This window comes from Cervus canadensis, chromosome 4 (assembly GCF_019320065.1).
Source record: "Cervus canadensis isolate Bull #8, Minnesota chromosome 4, ASM1932006v1, whole genome shotgun sequence".
Taxonomy (NCBI): Eukaryota; Metazoa; Chordata; class Mammalia; order Artiodactyla; family Cervidae; genus Cervus; species Cervus canadensis.
The window spans coordinates 15,103,603-15,125,183 of record NC_057389.1 but is presented as its reverse complement, the minus strand read 5'-3'; the positions used below and the strand labels follow the sequence as shown (position 1 = coordinate 15,125,183).

At 40.3% G+C, this 21,581-nt stretch overlaps 1 protein-coding gene across 1 annotated transcript in view; it reads right to left on the bottom strand.

The window, feature by feature from the left end:
• ELL2 (elongation factor for RNA polymerase II 2) overlaps positions 1-21,581 on the bottom strand; it is a 70,009-nt gene that overhangs the window by 8,798 nt on the left and 39,630 nt on the right. The window contains exons 3-8 of the mRNA XM_043464609.1: positions 19,234-19,355; positions 14,104-14,267; positions 7,097-7,356; positions 4,043-4,167; positions 3,784-3,871; positions 1,216-1,783 (exon numbers count right to left, since the gene is read on the bottom strand). Coding sequence (XP_043320544.1) covers positions 1,216-1,783; positions 3,784-3,871; positions 4,043-4,167; positions 7,097-7,356; positions 14,104-14,267; positions 19,234-19,355 — 1,327 coding nt within the window. The remainder of the gene's footprint in view (positions 1-1,215; positions 1,784-3,783; positions 3,872-4,042; positions 4,168-7,096; positions 7,357-14,103; positions 14,268-19,233; positions 19,356-21,581) is intronic.

Genomic DNA, 21,581 nt, shown 5'->3' with positions numbered 1-21,581 from the left:
ACCATGCTGATCTAAATATTTCAACAGCTATGCTTTGATGAGCAATATACTCAACCCACGTCAGTAAAGGCACTGAATCATACTATCCCCATAATCAAAGCTTTTCTCCTATTGTTAAAACTGTCAGTTAAATCTAAGTACCATATGCTTTCAGTATTATGGATGAATCACATAAAGATAAAATTCCTTAAAGTCTAATCACTGAAGGACATTTTCTAAAGTTGTAATTTTCTGGGGAATTTTACCTTAGTTATGCTGGGTTTAAAACTAGTAGTAGTCCTAAATGATAAGCATGGATCTTTTCTATGCTGGTATGTGAGACATTACATTTTAAATATACGGAGTAAGAGAAATCTAATTGTGTCGTTAGGTTTTAAAGATCGCTACACCTTAGATAAGCAGTCTTTCTACCGACTAGCTGTTCTTCAGAAATAAAGCATTAGGCTTCTTTGGTCTCTAGATATTTGACTTTTAAAGCTTCCAGAAACTTGAAATGGTTAAATTTATTAATAACAACTGATGTTAGTTTACTCAAACAATATTCTCAAAATTAGGGTGGGAAAAAAAAAAAATTAGGGTGGGGAAAAAAAAGGAAAAAAAAACCCCAAAACCCCCAAATCTATCAAGCTAGTCACCAACAGCCTTGCACAAGACAAATTGCTTTCACTCTGAATGAAGATGATGCTACAGATCTGCATATGTAATTTTACCTCATCTGTTTTATAAAGAATTTGACATTTCCCCTGTGCTATTATTAATTAAAGCAGGGTTGACCCTGTTTTTTTGGCAAAGAAGGAAATGAGTATTTTTATTGCTAATTGTGTGTCTGGTTAAATCAGTTCAAGAATGGCATATAATAGGTCATGTTGAGGTTGCACAACACTGTGACAGCTCTGGAAAAGAGCAACAGAGTCCACCTCCTTCTCAAAGGGGGTCCCTGGAGGACCAAAGGCCATTTTCAGATGTCACCATCTTATTAACAAATACAGAAAACCACGGCTAATAGTTGGCTAAGAAGAGACAGAAAGTGACTACTGTAAAATGGAAGAGAAAGAAACTTGCTCCAAAGGACAATACTAAGATTAATAACTAAACAGCAGGTCATTTGATAAAAAAAGCATTACTAATTCTAAACAGCACCCTCTCACACTCAGCATAGCCCCCTCTTCCTGTTCATTTAACCCACTGAGTTGGGTTTTTACAAATGCAAAATACCTTCATTGGAATCCGGATTGGAGTCGTTCAGCTTGGCAATTTCCTCTTCTCTTTTAAGGTCCTCTTCCTTTTCCTCAATCATCTCAACGTCGTGATTTTTTATTTGGTCCTTTTCCTTGTGTTTTTTAGACTTCTTCTTGGACTTTTTGTGAGACGAATGGTTTTCTTCCATAGGCTTTGGACACTTTAGTAGAACTGAACCAGGGGGTAAGGTTTCCAGAGAAGTCCTAGAGGTATATTTGTCTTGCTGGTCCTCATAGATACTACCATCTTGACTAAAACTGTCAACAGGTAGGTCTTGAGTTCCCCGGCCTTCTGGAGTGCTAGGGGAATTGGAGTTAGAATTTACAGTCTGAGGCGGGTTGGAGACAGGCAGGTGGGTTGAAGGCAGCGGTGGAGGAGTAGGGATGGCAGCGGCTGCAGGGGGCGGCGGGAGGCCTGCAGCGGATTTTTCACTGGTGGGATTCAAATGGCCATTTAATGTTGGCGGCACTCTATTTGTCAGGTGAGATATTCGAGCCTTTTTATTCATTAAAGGATCAATGAAATCTGAATCCAAAAGCCGTTTCTAGTGGTGGTGGTGAGGGGGAACAGAGAAGAAAAAAAAGTAAATGAGCCAATTTGCACTAAAATGTAATACATATGTCACTCGTTACCATATGAACTGAGTAATTTTATTCATACTTAAATTTATAACCAATTTAAATTTATCACCAGCATCGTGTTAACTATTCTGAGCTTAAGCCACAACCTATAATAAGTTTTCATGTCTAGTGTAAAAAAACCAGAATCTGGAAAATATGGTTCTTTTTTTTTTTTTTTTTTTAATATATTCATTTTTTTGGCTGCACTAGGTCTTAGTTGGGGCATGTGGGATCTAGTTCCCTGACTAGCGATCAAACCTGGACCCCTTGCATTGGGAGCATGGAGACTTAGCACTGGAACACCAGGGAAGGCCCCCTAACATGTTTCTTGAAGAAATAAATCAGATTATACTTTCTGATCATGCAACCCCACCCTCAGTTCCTTGAGAGACTGCTGCTGCTGCTGCTGCTAAGTCGCTTCAGTCGTGTCCAACCCTATGTGACCCCATAGACGGCAGCCCACCAGACTCCTCTCTCCCTGGGATTCTCCAGGCAAGAATACTGGAGTGGATTGCCATTTCCTTCTCCAATGCATGAGAATGAAAAGTGAAAGTGAAGTTGCTCAGTCGTGTCCGACTCTTCGAGACCCCGTGGACTGTAGCCTACCAGGCTCCTCCGTCCTGGGATTTTCCAGGCAAGAGTACTGGAGTGGGTTGCCATTTCCTTCTCCACTTGAGAGACTAGGCCAATTTATGTGGGTTATATCACTCAGGAAGTGTATTAAATAGAGGTGGCCTCCTCCTCCTGCTGGCCATGGCTGACCTACTTATATTCAGTGAGAACCTCCTCTGAATATAACCAACCGTTATTGGTTGTCAGAATCAACAGGGGTAGGAACTGGGCAACAAGCCTACACTTACTTGATCTCTTTGAATGTGCTAAGATGCTCCAGTTATGAGTATTTTGGCTGTTACTTATTATTTCCCCCGTCTTAAGATGGGAACAACCAGCACCTTCAAAATAGTTTCTCTATAAATCTCTATCATTGCTGAAATACTATCCACTTCCTCCCCGGCCCCCCCTCTTAAACATATCTCTTCACTGGATTAGAAGACAAATCTTAACAACTGGTCCATAAAAATAATATGGAATTTCTGTTTCAAAAAATTACAAAAAAAAAATCATGCTAATATCAGCCTAATCCAGCAACAACAATAACAGTGTTTAAAATGAAAAGGGAAGTAGAGAGTTGATCCGCACATCTGTCCCATCTCCCTAAGCCTGGGGAGGGGGTCCAGGGACAGGAGCACTGTCTGCAGCACTGGGGGAGACAGGCTGGTCTCACCTCTAGTCCCAGAGACCTGAGTGGGTTCAAGGTGGTCTGAGAAGCAGGCGGGCTTGAACTCTTACGCTGCTCAGGATCTCCACACCTTCTTCCAACTGAATCTTTTGGGGGAAACTCTAAGCTTGAATGGAGTCTAACTGGAATAGTCTGATTGGGATCTAGTCAAAAAGTGCTTTAAGAAAACATATATGGAAATGGCAGAACTTTTTATTTGCTTGTTTTAAAAACATTTTTCCCTGGGAATATTTTGCTAGAATATGCTTCAGATAAATTTAAATATATTCAATTTTCTCTATAATCTAAGACTGGGTATGGGACTGAATAAATATTGTCTTCTAGTTAGTGATTAAATGGACAAGTAGATAATCTCAAAATGTAAACTTTAAGAACCAAATAGCAAGGTAGACATTAAGTACCTTGATGACAAGTAGTGCTATATAGTGGCGAAGAGTTCTGGTTTGGGAGCTGGGATCTGAATTCGAGAGTGAGCTCTGTCTGAGCTAGTCACAACTAGCTATGTGACTTTGGGTAGGGTAGCTTTTCTGGGTCTCATTTCTCTTACGTGTAAATCAGACAACCTGAAAAAAATGGTACCTAAAGTCCATTTCAGGGCTATGATTATATAAGTTTATGCAATACCTGAGGAGAAGATGCAGTGTCTCTACTAGAACATACAGGAGATTCTGAACGGCTGGTGCTGGCAGCATTCTGAGATGGGTTTAATTTTCTGTAAAGCACACACATGTCCCAGTTAGGGAGATAGTTTTCAAATGCTCATGATAGAAAGCCTACCCTTGCTTCTTTTTTTCCATCTCAACCCTAAACTAACAATGACTAAAATAATTACTTATTTGCATCATTTTTAAAGGCAGGGAAAAAAAAAAAAAAAAGAACTTACCTTGAGAGCACTGACTCTAATGACCGTCTGTCTATTTCATTGTATCCAGGCCAGTCTCTTTGAAGCTCTTTAAAAACATAATCCTTTAAGGTGTATGAGAGGTCCTTAGGATTCAGATTGGCTACCTGGAACATGGTGTGAAAACAGAACATGAGATCTTTTTGCGATTTCCTAGCCTAAGGCAATCTTTTGGATTTATACTGAAAATAACTATACCAAATGGCTCCAAAGGGACTGCTAGCTTTGCATATACCAGATCTCAATAAATACTATTTGACTTCATTTGGGTAATTAAATAAAACTTTATATGCATATTTAAATTTTGTTTTTTTCCTGGATGGCTACTGTTTTTGTTAAATAGTAATTATACCATTATGCAAAAGTGGGAGGAAGGTTTTTTTTTTAAATAATTTTTTTTTCCTAGTCAAAGGAATCCAAAACAGTTTTCTTAACAACTTCATTATTTACTTCTGGCTATAACTCCATTGGGGCTTTCCAGGTGGCTCAGTGGTAAAGAATCCACCTGCCAATGCAGGAGATGCAGTTTCATCCCTAGGTTGGAAAAATCCCCGGGAGAAGGGAATGGCAACCCACTCCAGAATTCTTGCCTGGAAATCCCATGGACAGAGGAGCCTGGCAGGCTATAGTCTGTGGGGTTGCAAAAGACTTAGGACTTAGCAACCATACAACATTAACTCCATTACTTTTGAGTCACCATACAAGTCCTTGACTACTTGTATTAAGTAGAAATCAAACAGTGCCCATATGCTGGTTTACAAAACTTTCCCTTCAGTAATCAACAGAAATTATCTTCATAAATAGTATCAGTTCTGATGATCTTGTGTGCCATCTTCTTGGCTTGCTAAGCTTGCTCCTTATAGCTGCCAGTTCTCCTGAAGAACCACTTTTTCAAAGTCCTTGAAATTCCCCAAAACCCAATAAATGGAAACAGAAACCAAAACAACCCCCAAATTACTGTTATTAGTCAGCCAGCTTATTTGCAAGTGTAATCTCTTCTTATCCCTTAACTACAGTTCCTTGTGTGTCCAGGCCCAGGCTCCATTAACAACATAAAAGTATGGATTCAGGGGCTGAACCGAGTCATTTCCAAGGTTGGCAGAGAGGTATTCTTTTATTTTTCTATTGGAATGATCTTTTTTAATAACTTTACTTCCTTCTGTGTCTTTTACAAGTGCTATAAATTATAATAGATACTTTATGCTTTTCTCACAGCTCAGCTGAATACTAACAATGTTGATATACAGTAGAAAATAGGTTTCTCTTAAAATTTAAAAATAAATTAAAATGAGATACAACCAGATTTCTCAAAGTGAAATAAATACAACGATCTTACAATCTACATTCTGCTAGGTCCTAATTTATAACTCTAGCTTCAACTGCCCTCTGGCCCAGAACCTTACATGTAACTACCTACTGAATATCCATCTCCATTTGGGTATGTCTAACAGACATCTTCCAAAGAGAGGGCATGTAAGACAGGATTCCTGATTCCTCTGCATACAGGTGTTCCTTTTCCTTCGCTCCCCATCTTAATCAGTGGCTCAATATCCATTCAGTTGCCCCATTTTGTTGCTCTGGGGCAAAGTCCAGGAACTGGCATTTTTAAAAAAGCTCCCTAAGGGATTCTAATCTGCAGCTAGGATGAGACTATGCTCTAGATTCTATCATAGTCAGCAGTAATGGCACTCATGTCTCACTTGCTCAGGAAGTACACCTACATTTAAAAATCATATCCATAAGCATGATCACAAGACCACTGACACACATCAATAGCAGCCTCTGTGTGAACTGTCTCTGCCATCTTTTTGCCCTCTCATCCTCTAACCTAGGAGGTAATTTACAACCGTTCTGTAGTTCAGTCACAAATTATTTGGTGACTTATAACATGAACCTCCCTCCTTCTCCAAATAAAAAACTGAACACACGTAACTATACCTTCATCCTCATTCATTCTTTCATTCTGTCTCTTGAGCTCTTAAAACTGCTATGCGACAGATGGACTTAAATTAAGTGTTTTCAAAAAGCACTCAAATGACTTATAAGATGGTTGAGATTGCTCAATATATCTTGGGGACTGGTTAACCCAGAACTGAAGACTATGATTTTACTCTTTCATGACATTTAGTATCATGACATGAATATAAGAGAAAATAGATGAAAAAAGTAGACTTAAAAATGTTATTCCTTGAATAATAGATGGAAACCTGAGGGTTTATTTTTTAAAGATGAAATTTAAGAACTTTAAAAAATGTTACTGCTTTAGAAAAAAAGAAAGCAGACTGTGATTTATAGTGAATTTGAATGCTAACCAACATTTGTGACCCAAAGTCATTCTGAAAAATACAGGAAGTTACAGCCTGAAGAACTGTTGTTTCAGCCTGAAGTTACAGCCTGAAGTTACTATTTAACAAAAGTAATGACCTACATTTATACGTAAGCTTGTTATTTTATGGTAACTGATCAGAGCTAATACTTAACACATTCATATCCTTTAATGAAGATAGGTGACTGATTTCAGCATATCCAATGGTAGAAAAAGGCAGAGTATTACAGACAGAAAGAGCATGCAGGGTAGGACATTCAAAATTATTTAGAGGGTAAAAATATTCTAGCTTATACCAACCAAAGACCAATAAAACACACTGTATAACTTCATCTACAGAAACCAGTAAAAATTATGACAACAGTTTAGTACATTCAGTACTAAAAGCAGACGGCAAAAACTTCTTTTTTTTTTAATGGACTTTCAAGCAAAATTTGTTTAATCCAAAATGAAGATAATGACTTGAAACTTTTTTTAATCATTCAGAAGCCTCTAACTTATAAAACCTAGTGTAACTTTCCACATTTCAGTTAGTTTTTCATTAAATGTTTAAACCAAGATGAATTTAAGTTAATGTTCATATACCATTGACCAAAACGATCCTGAAATTTCTCTAACTCAGTAGCAATGATAACAACAATAACCAGCCTTCTTAAATGAACTCCCCAGCACGACGGCGGGCAGACCAAGCTCTCTCCGGCCCTCCCCACCTGCTGCAGAACGGCTCCGAGGGAGTTCTTGTCTTTCTGATTGACACCGTCTTTCTGCAGCCGGGCCAGCAGCTCAGGTTTCTTATAGGCCTTCAGTGCCAGCAAGTGAATCACCCTGTCCCGATACGGCCGTTGAGAGACACTGTTGCTGCCGTGTGTCTTGCGAATCGTATTTGCAGGGTTCATGGGTGTTGACCTTTTCCTCTCAGGCACTGCATCTGAAACAGCTTGAGGAGCTTTCCGAATTTGCACTCTTTTCCCTAAAGTCCAGCAGAAATGACATTGTTAACACATTTGCGGGTAGTAATATCATGAGCATCTCAATTTCCACAACTCTGATTTAGGTACCTTTTCATTTCTGGAAGACTTCATATTTCAGCTTTTGTTTTATAGAAAGATATGCGAACTGAAAGCATTCTGAATAAATGGCCTAAAATATGGACTTGGAATTTTCTGATAGAATCATTCACTGGAATAAATAAAACTTATAGAAACATTTTGGCCACTTAGCTACACATGGATAATAACTAGTGACACACTGGACATTTTAAGGCTGTAGGCATTTGATATTAGGTGGAAATAATTTCCACGCTCACCTGTGCTACTTACAGAACTCAAACCTACATATTGTATGTTGTTTCTTTGACAGTTATGAATACAATGAACATGTTAAATGTGGAAAATATCTGTCTCACTAACGACATACTCTCAACTGAGCTCAGTCATTAGCTTAATTTCACAGATTCAGAAGCCACGAAGAGGAGAGGCAGTCATAATTTGGGGTCAACCTTCACCAGTGTATTCACGAGTGATATTGCTTTTCAACAGACCACAACAAACTCTGAGTCAAAAAACAAACAAAACCCACCAACCAACCCACTCAGTCTCAGCAGGCCAGACAATGAGATCCCTCCTCTGTGGTGCTGAGACTACCCAGGTGGTTAGAGGAGTGGAAGCGGTAAGAGGAGGCCCTCACCCCAGGTCTGCACAGGCCAGCGCTATGCACACAATCAACTCACTGTTTGCTTAAACTTGACAGTGACAAGTGTTTGGCAAGCGGCTGCTTCTAGAAAATACTGTGGGCTATGTGGATTCTATGTGTGGGTGAAGCCATCAGGATGTGGCTGGTCACTGACAATAGCTGGTGACCATTCCTTGCAGAAGAAACAGAAATGAAAATGAAACTGGACTGACCCTCACTTTACGATTTCTGAGGTGAAATCTCAGAGTTCATTACAAAAGCTTCCAACTCTGTGCCCTTGGGTTAAGGAGAAGGAAGAACCGGTAAGGACACAACGTGGAGCAGCCGCACCAGGCACAACACTAGCAGTTAGAGACGCCGGGGAGTGAGGGCAGTCTCTGCTGTGCTGTGAGCTTTGTGGGGCAGGCACGTCACTGAACAGGAGTCCTGGCCATGCTGCGTCCTCAAGGCCTGGCCAAAGGGGCTGTTTATTGGATGTAATCCTACCTAATGGAGAAAGAACGATCTCATTGGCTCTTACATTTCTTTATAATCTGGACATAACCAATTGTAAATATCAGATCAAAATACTGACCAACAAAGGAACCAACATTAAAGGGGCACTGCCCAGTGATAAGGAGAAGGCAATGGCACCCCACTCCAGTGTTCTTGCCTGGAAAATCCCATGGACGGAGGAGCCTGGGGGGCTGCACAGTCCATGGGGTTGGGAAGTCGGACACGACTGAAGCAACTTAGCAGCAGCAGCAGCAGCAGCCCAGTGATAAGAGAAGCTATTAAATTAAGGTACAATTAGAGTTTTAGAGGTGGATTTAGATCTGTTTTCTGTATTTTTCTTCAGAGATTGTTAGATCAGTGTCAGATGTGAAGGGAACTAATATTTACCTTGCACCAATTTCAGGACGAGGGTGGGGCACTGTGCTAAGACATATAATATAGTGTCACAGTTAACCTGATGAGGTAGGCCTTGGTCCCATTTCACAGATGAGAGAAGTAGAGTTTCAATGGGATAAGCTCAAAGAGTACAGTGCTCATTTAGTATTTGGAAGTTTCTGTGATTAATACCCAAGGTTTCCTACTTGTACTTCTTTTATTGAAAAGGTTTTATGAACAAATGCCCAATGTCTGTTCTTGATTCATGTTGGGCTGCCAGCTGCCTGTAGACAAAGCTATGGCTGCTTTGTCAATCAGATTTTGATGGCTCACAAAGTGAACTGACCAGCAGAGTATCACAGTGAACGACAGCAAGAGAACAAGCAGATGGCAGGAGAGCAGAACCGAGGGGGCCTGTCCTGTGTTTTCCCACATGACCAGGCTGCCAGCGTCTGCAGATACATTGAAATATCTAATATGGCAACTGCAAACCTTCCAATCCACCACTTCTCAGTTGCAACAGTCTTAGCAAATAGCACTATTCCTTGAAATTTTAATAGGAATTTGTGGAAAGAAAGAATAAAGGTCATGAAAGTTTAGGAAATGATATAAATTCCACACTCCCCTCCCCCTTGAAACCTGCTGAACTTCCACTTCCCCAAACCAAGCTGACTGTGGATCCCTTTCCCACACTCTCTGGGGAGGGGGAGGGCAGAGAATGGTTTTTAGCTAACTCACACATACCATGACTGGTGATTTAGAATGAATTCAGGCCGGCAAGGAAGGTAAATACAAATAAAAACAAAAACAGGACTATCACTGTGTCGCAGGCTGCCCGACCTCTTCTGTAGGTCTGACCAACCCCTGGTTCCCGGTCTCAGGAGAGCCCCCAAGGTCTCCTGAGTTCACCCCACCCTCCCTGGCATGGACAGAGGGCAGCCAAATGAGGCAGGCTCACTCTGCCCTTAAGAGGAGTCTAAGTATGATGTCTGGCAAGAAATTAGGATCTGGTTAGGGATACGACTGCCTTGGAGTCTCAGCTGGGATGGGATGCTAGACTATCATAGTCCGTGAGTCTCCTACGCTTAGAACACCCACTTCACCTTTACCTCATTTTAAATAGCCAGTTGCAGGGTAACCCATTTCTTTCAAATGATGAAAGAAGAATGGAGCCACACTGGGTCATGGGTTTTACACAAAAGTCACTGGTTCCCCGCCTCCCCATCAATTTGTGCCAATTCAACCAGGAAGAAGTCCTCTGATTTGAGGGAAGACAGGCTACAGATGAAGAAAACATCAGTATTGTATGTAAGCAGTTATAGAATTGAGATGCTGAAGTTAAAAAAGAAAAAAAAATAAAAATAAAATAGAGCAGGAAAAGGTCAGGTTCAAAGTGGGCAGAAGAAAGGCTTTATTTTTATTTTCTTACATTTGCCTCAGAAAAGCCCTTTTAATAAAGCCCAAGGGAGAAACTAATTCTCTTCCCAAACCCAACTGCTAATCAATTCCCTGGGCTCCTTATATAAACAGCAGCAGCAGGTCCGACAGAGTTGGGTAATCTGGGACTAAATCTGAACCATTTTGTTTCCTAACAAGGAGTCCACTTTGAGCTTCTCCATTTAATACGCTGGTGATAGTACTTATCCCTTTAATGACTTTGAGTAAACAATCTGAAAGGAAGGTGTTAAAACAGACCGCAGGAAGGAGAGCAGGGATGGCAGCTGTCTTCTGCAGTTGTTTTTCTGTTCTGTGGAACCTAACCAGAAACCCTGGCAACACTGACCTGAGGCTTTAATAAAAACACTGGCAGGACCTTGACAGTGGTGTGACACTGTCATGGTTAAATACATAATCTTCTGCCGTGGAAACCATTTCCACTACTTAGCATTTGGGATCACTTCTTCAAAAGGTTTACTATTAAAACATAAGTAAACATCAGTCACAGAATGCTGGAATGACAAAGGACCTTAAACGCTAACCTAAGTTCAAAACCCTTTATTTAGTATTTGAGAAAATTAAGGTCTCCATGTTAAATGATTTTGTCCAAGGTCACTCAAACCGGTACTAACATCAAAAACAAGGAGGATGGGGGCAGAAGTTGGAAAGACTGGAAAAAGGATCTTAGAAATTACATTGGTTGGGTTATTTAATATTCCTAAATAAACAGCATGCTTACAAATTTATGATTCAATAAATTTCCAGAATTTAGATAGGAGTCAGTGAGCCGACATAAAATCCAGGTAAAAGAGAGGTAATAAGTGTTTTGTTTTAAACAAAGGGGAAGGATCATAACAATACAACAGTGCTCATCATTGATATAAATGGCATGACTACAACTGGACATATTACTGATGACATGATAACCATGTTTTCTAGGTTAAAGTTTCTCCTGTTCCTTTCTAGGCAAATAGACTTTTCTTTTTTCTCTCCAACCCATTGGAGGGTCATAGAAGCTCATGTTCCTGGTTGCCGAGGCCAGCTGAACCCTAGGAACTCAGCCTTCCTTTCCTGAAGCTGGGCTTGTGCCCTAAGTCAACTGTCAGAGGCCTGGCATGATGCCATCACAACCCACAGTGACACCAGCGTTATTTCTATTTGTCTTCTACCCGGCTGACACTATTAAAACAAACCTTGTTCTACAGGGGCTTCTGAGCTGGCAGAGGTCAACTTCTGTTATCATCTCATAAGACAAATTCAATTATGAACTAAAGAGGTTATCTCCTATTGTCTTATGGAAAAAACCGCAACTTGTTAATGAGGCCAAACTCCTGGTTTTTGCTGTTTGCTGATACCAACAGCTTCATATGTGAAATGGAGAGGCAATGATTACCCACCTCACAGGGTGACTGTGAGCTTTAGATGACTACGTGTACAGTGCTAACCAGTCCCTTGTGCATCAGAAGCACTCATTAAGTGCTGAGTAATGTTAGTACTGAAGGGTGACGGACAAGCATTTTAAAGAGCTGAGTGAGTCAGTTTTGAGATACTGGAAAAAGCAGGAGGATACAAACCACGCTGCCTGGAAGGAAAGGCACATGCTAAGGGCCTGGTACTGGATAGAATTAAAAGAAAAAGATGAAAACACGCCATAATAAAACAAATACAGCATAGCCAAGCTGGAGTCTTCTGCTCTACTGTACAAAGAACTGATCAGTCATTTTTTCTGGATCAGTCTTTTCTTAAGGGTAGCGTGTGCAGTTTTGAGTTCTGAGGTGAAGGACTGGAAGCAGTCCAGAGGAGAGCAATAAGAATAATTAAAGGGTTGGGATGCAGGCCATATTAAGAAAAGTTAAAAGGAGCCGGGGTTATTTGACCCAGAGAATGAAGGGCTGAGGAGGTTAATGACAAGACTGAAGACCAGAGAAGACTGTGCTGTGATGGGGTAGCCCAGGGCGCTGAGGAGAAGGCTAACAGAGCACTGGGTTGGCAGAGATCACCGCCGGGGGGACGTATGTGTTCTCATCTTCACAGGGCAGAGATGAAATCCCGTTCAGAAGTTTAGATAACCTCAAATTCCATGTGGTCACTCTAAAAAATGTATATAAATTATTGGTAGTGCCAATAAGAAACCTGCAAGTTTCAAAAGTCCCATACCACTGGGGCAAGCATGGTCTGGGTGATTCTGGGTGTTGAAAAGTCTGTTGTGTAAGCTGTGAATGAACTGTACCAACCCTACAAAACAAACAAAAACACATGAACACAGGGTACACCCAAGGATCTTTCACTGGAAAAGTACAGTGATCACTGCCAATTTTCAAGTTTTAGAGTAAATCAAGGTGAAGGTTTTCAACTAGTTATCCTGGGAAGAAAAAATAATCATTCTGATGGCTTCAGTCTTCTATTCCTTTGTTAAATACACCAGTTTACCTCATGTTTTATAAATTGGTAGTGTTGGACAGAGTTAAAAAACACTCTCAAAGCAATAGGGGCAGTAAATTCATAGCTTGCACTTAAATTTAAGTGTAGCAGATCCTGCACATTTTAGAAACAACAAGATTTAGCTTACTAAAGTTAATTAGGTTACTTGTGAGAAAAAAGAAAGGAGGTTGGAAGTTGTTACCTTATCAGGTAGGAAAGAGAAGATGAAAAATCTCATTGCTTGTAACTTACTGGGCAGGGAACTGGGCCCTGTGGGTACAAATACCTGGGGAAGCCATGAATTGTTGTTAAACCAAACTAAATGTATCTAAGCTAAGCACCAAGTCCCAGGAGCACTGGCTCTGTTCCAAAGAAATACTTATTACAGATACTAGTGGAGCTTCTCAAAGCTGAATGCATTCTAACTGGGGCAGCAATGGGCAAATACAGAAGTAGAATTATACCAAACCGTAGAAAGATGTTGATTAAGGGATTTGGTTATTCAAGAGACTTTTTGTGAGCATTTATGTTTTCAAACGATTATCCTTTCATCATTTACCATACAGTGACTTGTGTTATTAAACTAGCCAAGGCCTCGTAGAGCTTATCCTCACTCTGGGTAATTCTATTACTATTGTTAATAGTCTCGTAAAGGAGAGACTCAGTAGGCTGGTCTGGTCTTCCCTTTGACCTGAGGGATACTTGAGTGAGCTGATGATAAAAATGATAGGAGTGGGGCAGTCTCTTAATTAATGAAGAGATGAGGATTCATAATTGAGATGATAATCACAACTGAGGTACCAAAGAAGTATTATACTAACTAATGCTTTATTATAAACACATTTTATACTTTTGTAATAAAAATTCCTGTGCAAAGATCCTTTGACTCTAATAGAAAACTCTTAAGTTCTACTAATAGAATTTACTACAAAAAAATCACTCCACACAAGTGCAAAATAAGAACCATACTGTCCACCACTGAAATTACATCATCCAGTGACAAACACAGCGGTACCACTATCACAATCTCACATAATTAAGTAACTTGACCAGATCCCCAGTATTGTAAAGCAATAATAAATAGCCAATAGAAGATTTGGGATTTATAAAAGAAGTAAAACTTCCATCTATTCCATCAGCAGTATGAAGAGGACAAATGACTTTTGACCATGTTTTTCAAAATATTCTCAGTACTAATTTCTGTGTTTTCATTAAGTTAATATTACCAATATTTACCTATAGTGATCTTGAATTATTCCAATCGATCAGCGAGAAGGAGAAATATATCTATACCAACCTACATACGGTCCACCGGGTTTGATAACTTTTGTGCTTCGGTTGCGGGACTCCTCCTCTGCCTGGGTCATTCTTTCTCGGGTCATCTGATACGAGTCATTTGTTGCACACACTGTAATTTTATCTTGTATAAATCCCAGGCAATTGAGCTGGGAGGCTCCAGAGCTGTCAGGTAAGATGGTGGCTTGTTAGAGATGTCCCACATTTTGCACAATAAAGGCAAGCAGGAATTGTATAATCCTATAATCAGCAGCTTTAATAATAACTTTAAAATTCAAAATAACTAATATTAATCATTTTAAAATGTAAAGCTTATTAAACTTTTAAGTTTCTTTTCTTCATTTCATATCATGTTTTTTTTTTTGTTTTTGTTTTTTTTCTTTCCTGGATAGAATGGGTGACATGAACTTTCAGAGACTAAATCTATGAAATTTTGGAAAAAAACAAAATGAAACAAAACAGTATCTGGAGTGAAGACCAGGGTCCTGATGGGCACTGAAGTTCTACTTTCATTTGTGAAAGTATTATCTACTACTGATGTGAGCAATGTTAAAAGCTTACTTTTAATGGAACCATAATGTGTATGCTTCAGCACTGACTAGCTGAAACAGATCCACCATAATAATTCCTTTTATTTTTAATAAGATTAATTTCAAGGCAAGAATACTGCCAAATATCATAGTTTGTTACTATTCACCAAAATAACCTAAACATTTGTAACTTTGTATTTACATTTATTTTTTATGTTGTTAAATGTCTGTAAGATAATCTGTTGATATAGCAAATATGAAAGAAAAAAAAAACCAGACAACAGATTTTTGCAGAAATACTTTAAAAAAAGAAACCTTTTGGTTAAATAATCACAAATACTAATGCTGGCCAGGAAGACAGCTCTGTATTCAAAGTATCATGCTGTATTAGGGGATCATGGTAACAGTTATGCTAGTATTTTAAAAAGAAATTACTATGGCCTTAGACTAGAATATAGAAATAATGAAAATGTCACTATAGCCCTGATATTCTATTTCTAAACTGGAAGTAGCTTTGTTATGATGCTACGAAATAAGGGTTGACAAAATTTTTGTAAATTGCTAATAACTGTCTATACAAATTCTATTTTTAAAAAATCAGTTCATTCATCTCATGAATATTTATTGGACAGAGACTGCATGCTAGGCAGTGTGTGAGGTACACAGGCTATGACCAAGACTGACAGAAGTGGTCCCTCCTTTGAGGAGTTCTCTAATGAGTGACAAGGATGAACACACTGGAAATTAGGAGGCAGAGTGACAAATGACAGGGGGCAGGGACCCCCAGGAAGGTACTTCACGTGGACTTGTGCACAAGGCGAAGGCTTCCTAAAGGAAGTGGTGCCCAAGCTGATCTAGAGGGATGACTAGAGAAAGGTGGGGACAGAAGTGTTCTAGAGGGATAACCAACGTGTGCCACCTCTCCTAGGGGAAGCTAGGAGAAGGTTTTCAGTTTGACCAAAGAGAGGTGGCAAGGATAATTAACGAGACGAGACTGAAAAAGGTACAAGAAGTACATGACACAGGGCTCTGGAGGTCACAGTATGGATTTTGGACTTTATCCCAATAGGAGACTGAAAACAAGGGAGAGAAAACATCTCATTTATACTGTAGAAAAGTCGATCAGGATGAACAACAGATTGAAAGGAAGGGGGCACTCTTGTGAAAGCTGGAAACCAGTCAGGAGGCTACTGAAGGATTATAGACAAGAAGAGATGGCTTGAGCCAGGGTAAGGGCAGTGTGAATGCAGAACAGTAAATAGATTTCAGAGAGGCAGGAGGCAGCATTGGCGGGATTTAGTCAGTGATTAGCCACGGGGGGTGGGTGGGGTGGAGTGGGGGTGTTCAAGAGTGTGCCCAGGTTACTGGGTGTTACTGGAATACTGGGAGAGAGAAAAATAAGTTCAGTGCAGGACATGGTGACTTGAAGTAAGGAGCAGTCTCAGGAGGGAATGGACTGTGAATAGCACTAATATTTAAAATAATCAATAGGAAGATGAAAAGAAGACCACGAGAGACTGCAAAGGTACAGCCAGAGAGGTGGAGGGGCATCAGAAGAGCAGTGTGTCATGGAAGTCATGGGAATATGCTTGAAGAATCAGGGTGGTCCACAGGGTGAAATGCCGGCACCAAGTCCAGAATAATCAATAAGCAGCCGCTGGGTTCATGGGCAAGGAGGTAAAGGCTCGCTTTGGGGAGCATAATCCAGTGGAATGGTGGGGACAACTAGACTTTGGGCCCCAAAATGCAAGGAAGGTGGGTTTTTTGTTTTTATTTTCTTTTTTAATGAGGCCGACTTGAGCTGAAAAACCAATGAAAGGAGGGTAAGGAAGTGGGGAAAAGAGAGAGGATGAGAAGGAAGAAAAGATTGCAATAGAGAAGACTGCAGTATAAAGGTCTGGTGGCAGGAAGCTTGAATTTCAGCATCTCCCCTTATTAATTACTAAGCAATTTCCATAGTGAGAATAAGCTGAACCTATTGCCAATCATGATGAAATTACAGTTTACACCATCCAAGGTCAAGAAACAGATGTTTACATGAAAACAGAATAGGGCTGTCAACACTGTGGGCAAGAAGACATTCCCCACATTCTCTACTCATCCCTTTTGAACTCAGTTGCCTTAAAAGTTGAAATACTGTGACACATGTGTACAAATGTTCCTATAGTCTTTCTCTAGCCTAGCTTGCTGTTTTCCACACTTGAATACGCATTACTGATAGAGCTGTATTATATATTTTCACTAGGACACTGAATGGGCAGAGTTAAGAAATTTTTAAAAGGTAATTTTTGACTGGGAGAGTTCTTGCATCTTACATATAAGAAAAGTAAGGCCCAAGGAGATTTTAAAAGAAAGATAAGAAAGGAGACTAGTTAATATGTATTCTTGGAAGATCTATTTGTGGAGTCAGCCAACCCTTTTAAGACGGGGAAATGGGTATAAGAGAACCCCTGCCCTTGAAGAACTTGCACAGCTGTAGGAGAGACAAGATCCATGGAAAACAAAAATCAAATTGAATACAAAAGGTGCAGCCAGATCATGCAAAGTTATCCTTGCCAGGCTGTGAACTGAAAGTTTGAGTGCTTGTTTTTATAATGGCAAATTTCAATGTATATTCTTACCACACTTGGATCATACTAATGGAGTTGTGACAATTTTCTCACAGTAACAGTTTCTTTTCTGTTTGGCCCATCATGGATAGTTTTGTAAAGTGACCTTAAATCCTTCTCCAAACAAGCAAGGTAGAAATAAACACACAGGGTATTTATGAGGTTAGGGAGAAACCATATTACCTATGATGACAGGCCTGGTTTTGAAGAGGGAACTAAGTTCCTCAGTGAAATTCTAATTTTGGACACAGTTCAATTTGATGTTGAAATGTTCTCTAGAAAAAAATAATTTGCTGAAGACAAGTATTAAAGGTGATGGCACAATTAGAAACTGGTGTGCCCTGTGGTCTGTAAAGAATGCTGGGGTGGGAGTTAGGAGAACTCAGTTCTCATTCAGCCCAGTCACTAACTAACCAGCTATGTAACATGGATAAGTCACCTCTGAAGTGACAGGGTGGAAGTACACAGTCACCAAGGACCCTTTTACTTGGGGATGCTATAATCTAACACAGTCCTGATCCGCAGACCTTTCTGCAATTTCAAACGTTCTGTGTATGTGCTGTCCACCATGAGAGCCATTAGCCATGTGGTTATTTAGCCTGTAATATGTGGTTAGTATGAGTGAAGGACTAACTTTTATTTCACTTTTGTCATCTGAAATGTAAATAGCCACAGGTAGCCAGTGGCTACCACAGTAAAACAGTGCAGAAAAGTCTATATAACCTGGAACACATGCAACTTATACCAAAAGGAGTAAGTTTGGGGGAAGGCAATTTTTAGAAAGCAAAATTAACATATACTCAGGGAAAATGGCAGGTTAAGATAAAGCAAAAAGTTATTTAGTCGCCTTAATTGGGCGGAGAAACTCAGAGCGCTTTCAGTGCAGTGTCTTTTTTGTGTCTCTGCCTCCTGAGCCCACTGGGAACACAGCTCTCTCTTCCCCTCTTCCCCACACAGCGCGCACGCACGGCTTCAAGTGCTACAGGGGAGATACAGGGATGGACAGCCCTGGGGAACCTTGGGCCAATGTCAGTGTTTCTCAGGGGGCTGGGGGCTCTAAGGACTTGTCTTTATCCACAGCAGAACAAACTCCCCCTACTCAAGGGGCCCATTCTTTAATCAGAAACAACCACAGCAAAGAAGAGTGAAACAAGCAGCTCATTGTTTACAGAGGACCTAAGCAGATAAGAGTTCCACGGGTACCCTGGGCTATGGGTGTGTGTTCTTGTCTTCCTCTCTCCTTTATTTTCCCCTTAAAATCAAAAGGGACTGTCTCCTGGGGTTAATTTCTAGTTTCCATTCTGCTGCAGAATAAAGATTTTTAAAAATCTATCTTACAACACGCCTTGCACAGGGAAGGAGGAAGGGCATATATAAGACACGTGTATTTTCCTCTTTTATCCATGAGTGTGAGCCTTGAGGTTACCACCACGGTGGTCCCTAAGCTGTCTGGCACCAGGGACCAGTTTCGTGAAGAGTTTTCCCACAGACCGAGGGTGGGGGTTGGGAGTGGGTGTGGGGATGGCTTTGTGATGATTCAAGCACATTACACTTATTGTGCATTTTATTTCTAATCTAATGCCACTGGCTGATCTGACCAGAGGTACCCGGTCGTGGCCTGGAGGTTGAGGACCCCTGTAACTATAAAGTACTCTTACTTATATTCAGTGATTAAGAACTTAAAAACCCCTGAAACTTGTCTTTAATTTAAAATAAAATAAACCATGTTTTATAGGTAAAAAATCTATACCTTAAAAATTCCTCGAAGGCAAGAATCTTAAATTTTTTGTGATTGCATCCCACAGTGACAAATATAATTTCTACCACATAGTATGTGCTCACTATTTCTCAAATAAATAAGCGAGCTCTGCAATTCAAGTCAATAAATATTTAAAGAATGACTACTATGTGTTTTATTGTTTAATTTAAGAAACAAAAAAAACCCTCAAAGAAAAATTACTTTCCCTTCAGCATACCTTGAAACACACTTACCTGGAGAAAGTTTGCTGGATGCAGTCAAAGCTGCCCTGAGGGTTGTCTTTACCCACATTTGACAAATAGAAGTTAAAGGTATGCACTTCGTTGAGGGGATCATTTTTAGGGATTTTGACAAGCTAAAAGGGGGACAAAGAGAGAAACACCTCAAATTATAAATGTGCTATAGAATGATCTGATGACTGACCTTACTGTTTTTCAAATGACATTCATTTTTTACCCAAGCCCTCTTGAGCACTTACATTTATACCATTTAAATTACTGAATCATTCAAGGAATCTGACAAGCATGCCTATAACTTACCACACTCTGATTTCAATTTTCTGCTCTAAAGTGTCAGTAATTGTGTTGGCTCAGTAATTAGTCTATAAGAGGAACCCTCTTCTTTTCACAGTAGAAATTGCTTACATCTCACATGGAAGAGTTATCAGTGAACTTGCTGAAAAGCTCTTCCTCTTCTGAGACGCAAAGGTTCTGCCTGTGTCTTTGTGACCCCCTGCTAAATAGCTTCTAGATATTTAGATGGTCTCTGAGACAGAGTCTATATCTGAATCCTTTGCTGTCTTATTACATACACATTTCATTTTAATTCTTACTTCTTGGAGTACTACTTTTGAAGAGTAACTAGCAGCATAAATAAGGTGAATACCGTAATTACATTCACAGCACAACGCAGCTGGGTGTTTCTCCCCCCTCGTGTTTACAGAACAAGGTCAGCAGCCCACAGAGGTGACTCTGCAGGCCCCCCAAGGCCGAGCCCTAGGCAACACTCTGGAACAAGTGGATGTCTCCTATGCTCTTGGCTCAAGGCCTGGCTCCTTTCCTAGAGAGCGGTCCCAGAAGCAAAGGGACAGGACTGCTCTCGATTATTGAGCCCCTGTACCTGGCGTGTTTTCCTGGCACATAGTGAGGGCTTAATAAATACCCGTGAATACAGGAACTGGAGATTTCTGTCTTTCAACTATACCACTCTTCCCAGCTCCCAAGGCCTTTCTTCCCTTGGGTGTACAGGGGCCACCATGGTGTTAGGTGGTGCTTACAAATGGGTTTTGTTGGAAAGAATGTAAAATGTGACTTCCTGCTCTCCAGACTCCATATACCTACTCTTGGCAATTTAGTAGACAAGCAAGGAGGGAGAAAGTGTTTTCTAATTCTTTCTTCTCCCCCAAATCTTCCCTTTCCATCAAGGGAAGAATAAGACTCTGAGCTAACTGGCTGCTATGTATATGTCCTCATTAAGGTCTAGGACAGCAGGTAGACAGGGAATGAAGGTGTGAACGCTTGAATGACATCCCTTCCTCAGCCATGACTCACTTAACTTCCACTCACCGTCCCCCTCAACCCTCCGTGCAGATCTGCAGAACCTGGTTGGGGAGATTTTCCACAGCGGTGGCGAACTGATTTCCAGGCCAGGTTCTGGCTTCAGTTTAGGCCTAAGGTCTTCCTTCCTATAGGGTTCTGGTCTGGGACTGCAGAAGTACTTTACCCATCAGAGTATGGAAGATTCTCCCTTTTGGGAGATTCTAAATTGCATTTTTAAAAAGCAGAATCATACAGTTTTGTTTTTTTTTTGTCTATTTTGCAGGAGTGATTAGAGTTTGTACTCAAATTCTAGAGTTTGTACTCAAATTGTACAAATGTTCAGTATTCTTTCACAGAAAACTTTTAATTACTGGCGTCCTTAAGCTCATACATCTACTAAACAGAGCATGGCTTTTCCTTTCTTATCATCTTAACTGTGATTCTTCTTAAGTAACATTTATACTTCTTAAGGTGAAAAATTATCTTCCTATACATTTTCTTCCCCATTTTTAAGCACACATATACACAGAAAGTCTTTGTGTAAACTTGGAGGGTTTAATAACAGAAATACCTTGAATGAATTAATTGCTGTGCACACCACTCAAAGCATTAGGGTCTGGCCTGATGGTGGGCATAGAAAGCTTTCTTATTCTTTAAAAGAATATCAAATAGAAAAAAAAATAGCTATTGTCATTACAAAAATATGATAATAATAGAATAGGAAAGGATCAGGTTTAAAAGAAACAAAGTTAAAAAAATACGCAACCCATGTTATGAACCCATTAAAGTTTTTGGAAGCTTGTCTGCCACAGGGATCAGGAGAGCAGTTTTTGCCAAGGGGCAGTTTCGCCACCGCCCCCCCACCACCCCAGGGGGCACTGGGTGTGGGAGGTTGCTACTGGCATCTTTTGGATGCCAGGGACATCGCCCAACACGTTACAGTGCGCAGGATGGCCCCCACAACAATGAATTATGCAGTCTCTAATACATTAGTAAGGCTGAAGTTGAGAAGTTATGGATCACAGACAGAGGTAGGTTAGTCT